At 49.8% G+C, this 4,796-nt stretch overlaps 1 protein-coding gene across 1 annotated transcript; it reads left to right on the forward strand.

Moving 5' to 3' along the window:
- The first annotated feature begins 312 nt into the window (after window positions 1-312).
- Window positions 313-2,342, forward strand: Ccin (calicin). The gene has a single exon (NM_001002787.2). It carries the CDS (start codon window positions 404-406, stop codon window positions 2,168-2,170), a length of 1,767 nt encoding a protein of 588 aa, NP_001002787.1. The 5' UTR covers window positions 313-403; the 3' UTR covers window positions 2,171-2,342.
- The last annotated feature ends 2,454 nt before the right edge of the window (window positions 2,343-4,796 follow it).

Consider the following 4,796-nt stretch of genomic DNA (forward strand, 5'->3'; position numbering starts at 1 on the left):
CTCAGCAGGACTTCAGCCTTCTGGTTAAAAGGGAGGCTTCTAGATCATGGTAACCTCTCCTCCCACCCTAAATTTTCCCTCTCCACAGCTGCTCTCTGCCCCACCCAAACCAGTTCGAACATTCCCGGCGAAGCCGAGGACTGTGACTTGAAAGGCCCAGGGGGACACCGTGGCCCCATTCCAGAGCTTCCTCTGAAGCTCTGGGGAGAGAAAGGCCTGGGGGCGGGGAGGGGGCTACATTATGATGACCTCATCCATTCTATGACGTCACCCTCTCTCCCACGCCCACTCCTCTCTGGTCAGCTGCTCTGCAAACAACCATCAGTACAAACCCCAAAGGCCTGGAAAAGTCTGCCCTCCGGTACCTGCTACGAATCTTCTGTCTCGGCCAACAAGAAGCACCATGAAACTGGAATTCACAGAGAAAAACTACAACAGCTTTGTGCTGCAAAACCTGAACAAACAGAGGAAGCGTAAAGAGTACTGGGACATGGCCCTGACTGTGGACCATCATGTCTTCTTCGCACATCGCAACGTGCTGGCTGCCGTCTCTCCACTAGTGAAAAGCCTCATCTCCAGCAACGACATGAAGACCACCGATGAACTCTACATCACCATCGACCCCAACTACCTGAGCCCAGCCACGGTGGACCAGCTCCTGGATTACTTCTACAGCGGCAAAGTGGTGATCTCAGAGCAGAACGTGGAGGAGCTGCTCCGGGGCGCACAGTATTTCAATACCCCACGCCTTCGGATTCACTGCAATGACTTCCTTATTAAGTCTATTCGCCGCGTCAACTGCTTGCGCTACCTCTTCTTGGCTGAGCTGTTCGAGCTCAAAGAAGTATCAGACTTGGCCTACTCTGGCATTCGTGACAACTTCCACTTCTGGGCCAGTCCCGAGGGCTCTATGCACTTCATGCGCTGCCCACCCGTCATCTTCGGTCGCCTGCTCCGGGATGAAAACCTCCACGTGCTCAACGAGGACCAGGCGCTCAGCGCACTCATCAGTTGGGTGTACTTCCGGAAGGAGGAGCGGGAAAAATACTTCAAGAAGTTCTTCAATTACATCAATCTCAATGCGGTCTCCAACAAGACGCTGATGTTTGCCAGCAACAAGCTGGTTGGCTTGGAGAACAACTCTGCCCACGCGACCTTGATCGAAAGTGTCCTGATGGACCGCAAGCAGGAGCGCCCGTGCAGCCTGCTGAGCTACCAGCGGAAAGGGGCCCTGCTTGACTCGGTGGTCATCCTGGGTGGCCAGAAGGCCCACGGTAAGTTCAACGATGGGGTGTTTGCCTATATCATCCAGGAGAACCTGTGGCTGAAGCTCTCAGAGATGCCATACCGGGCAGCCGCGCTCAGTGCCACTGCTGCTGGCCGTTACATCTACATATCCGGTGGCACCACTGAGCAGATTTCAGGACTGAAGACAGCGTGGCGGTATGACATGGACGACAACTCCTGGACCAAGCTACCTGACCTGCCCATTGGGCTTGTCTTCCACACCATGGTGACCTGCGGGGGAACAGTTTACTCAGTGGGTGGGAGCATTGCCCCACGCCGGTACGTCTCTAACATTTATCGCTATGATGAACGCAAGGAAGCCTGGTGCTTGGCGGGGAAGATGAGCATCCCTATGGACGGGACAGCAGTCATCACTAAGGGTGACCGGAACCTGTACATTGTCACTGGGCGATGCCTGGTGAAGGGCTACATCTCCCGGGTCGGTGTAGTGGACTGCTTTGACACCTGCACGGGGGAAGTGGTCCAGTGTATCACCTTCCCCATCGAATTCAACCACCGGCCCCTGCTCTCGTTCCATCAGGACAACATCCTTCGTGTACACAGCCACCGGCAGAGCGTGGAAATCAACTTACAGAAGATCAAGGCCAACAAGTCGACAACCTCAGTACCTCTGTTGCCCAACAGTTGTCCCTTGGATGTATCCCATGCTATCTGCTCCATTGGAGACAGCAAGGTATTTGTATGTGGGGGTGTCACCACAGCCAGCGATGTCCAGACCAAGGACTACACCATCAATCCTAATGCTTACTTGCTGGACCAAAAGATAGGTGAATGGCAGACCCTTGCCTGCCCACCTGAGGCACTGGACTGTCCTGCCTGCTGTCTAGCCAAGCTGCCTTGCAAGATTCTTCAAAGAATTTAAACAACTTTTTAAGTGGGAGAATAAGTAAATGCATTATTATTCACAATTTAATGACAGAAAGCAAGGGAGGAATGTGACTTTGGATTCCTTTTAGTGGGGGGTCAATGCTTGGGGCTACACATGTTCCTGATGGATAGGATTCAGGGTTAATATCTCAATGGAGGTAACTAGCAGAGATGGGGTCTCTGGTTGGTGGTCTACAGTGGGTAGATTAATTAATTAACTAGTTAATTAATTTTGTTATTCCAGCTCTGGAGGTCTCTAAACTGAGTCAGGAAAAACAATCCTTGGTGGTTGTGGGATTGAAGTTCCTCCCAGACTCTGGGCTAGGGGATGTTTGAGTGGTGCCCCCCCCCACCCCCAATCCCTGTAGTCACCTCTCAGGGATCTGCTAGCATAGTAATCTCTGCTCAGAGTAGTGATGGCATGGGCTCTTCCAGCATGTGTTTGCTTCAGGTCTTCTTGGGAGACAGGAAAGGACCTCTCCTAAGCCCAGGAGAGTAGCCTTGTAGGCTGGGGAGGAAGGAGGTGTGTGGGCAAGTCCAGGGACAAGCAGGGTCGATGGCCTGTTGTATTTGTGTCACCTAGGGTGGTTTATGTCTCATCTCGGGGGAAGTTGAGGATTACTTACAATGGTCACTGCTTCTAGTTGGAGAGGTTCACGGAGAACGTTCTCAGGAATGTGAGGTTTGAATCAGGGGTGGACAAGCTACAGTAAAGGGAGAAGAAAGAAATCCAGATCAGTAGTGGAGTGAAGCTGTAATGGGGATCGGGAGGTAAACTCGGGTACCAGCTCAAGAACCCACTAGCTTATCCTGGGCAAATTAACTTATATCTCTGTGCCTTCATTTCCTCTTCGGTAACAGAGATATGGTGAGACCACCTAACTAATAGTGTAAGTGTGGAGTCTTACTGAGTGGAATGCCCAGGACAGATAGTCCCCTGCATGCACTGTGCTGAGGACACCCCCCCCACCCCACCCCCCACACACACACGACTTCTGTCACAGGATCCTATTCTGTAGCTCAGACCCCTTGGGAACTCACTGTGTAGCTGAGACTGGCCCGGAAGGATGACCCCCTGCCTTTACCTAATGCCTCTTTTGTAGCTTCTAGTGCTGGGATCACAGGTGTGTGCTCCCACATCCAACTCAGAATTACCCTGTTAAAGGATAAGCCTTGCTCCATCCAAAGATTTCCAAGATCCATTGCTTCAGGATGCCACTGAAGGGTAAAACCTGGTGTCGAGAAAGTCCTCTTATAGAAACCAATTACCTAAAGAATCCCCAGTGTTTTTCTAAATTTCTCCTTTAGATAACAGGTATAAAGTCTGGAATTCAAAATTGGAATATTTTGGTCCAAATTGTATTATTCAGAAATGCAATAGAATTGTTTTTTAAAAGCTTTATGAGAAATAATTTATACTCCCTATAATGAACTTATTTAAAATATACAGCTTGGTGGGACAAGTTTCTCCTGCCTATAATCTCAGCAGTCAAGATGAGCCAGGCTTACACAATGAGTCTCAGGCCAGGCTGGGCTGCAGGGGGAGTCCCTGGTTCAGAAGGGGCTGAGGGCTGGAGAGACAGCTCAGTGGTTAAGAGCACTGGCTGCTCTTGCAGAGGATCCAAGCTCCATTCTCAGCACCTACATGGTGGCTCACAACCACCTGTAACTCCAGACCTAGGGTCTGATTCCCTCCTTCTGGCTCCAATGGTCACTGCATACGAGACACATGGTGCACAGACAGACACACAGACGTGCAAGCAAAACACCAATAGGCATAAAACAAAACAAAAGCCCAGCAATTAATCAAAAGGTATGCAGCTTTCGGGGTTCAGGGGTGCACACCTCTAAGGCCAGTGTTTCCTGGAGATGAGAGGATTGGAATTTCAAGGTCCTTCACAAATTCCATAGCAAGTTTGAGGCCAGCCTGAACTGCATGGGGACCCTGTCTTAAGAAAAGATAGCTTGGCACAGTGGCAAATGCTTTTTATCCCAGCACTTGGGAAGCAGAGGCAAGTAGATCTCTGAATTTGAGACTAGCCTGGTGGTCTACATAGTTCTAAGCCATCTGAGATTACACACTGAGACCCTATCTCAAATAATATATATATTTTAAAAATATGCAACTGGGACTGGAGAGATGGCTCAGTGGTTAAGAGCACTGACTGCTCTTCCAGAGGTCCTGAGTTCAATTCCCAGCAACCACATGGTAGCTCACAACCATCTATAGGGGGATCTGGTGCCCTCTTCTGGTGTGTCTGAAGAGAGCAATGGTGTACTACTATACATAAAAATAATAAAAATAAATCTTTTCTTTTAAAGTATACAACTAATATGGTTCTTAGTTCCTCACAGAGCCTTGCAATCACCATTAAAACTTTAGAATATAGTCTGTCTCAGAAAGAAACCCTGAGTCTGGGCATCATGGCTCACACCTGTGGTCTAGCATCCCCAACACTGATGCAAGAGTTTGCCAGGAGTTCAAGGCCATCCTGACCTACCTAATTCTAGGTTAGGTAGAGTGAGACTTTGTGTCAAATAACCACCCCCCAAAAGACCTGTCACTCTCTGCTGGGACCGCCAACCTCACCTCTTCAGCCCTAGGCAGCCACAGGTCTATT

This window comes from Mus musculus, chromosome 4 (genome assembly GCF_000001635.26).
Source record: "Mus musculus strain C57BL/6J chromosome 4, GRCm38.p6 C57BL/6J".
NCBI lineage: Eukaryota > Metazoa > Chordata > Mammalia > Rodentia > Muridae > Mus > Mus musculus.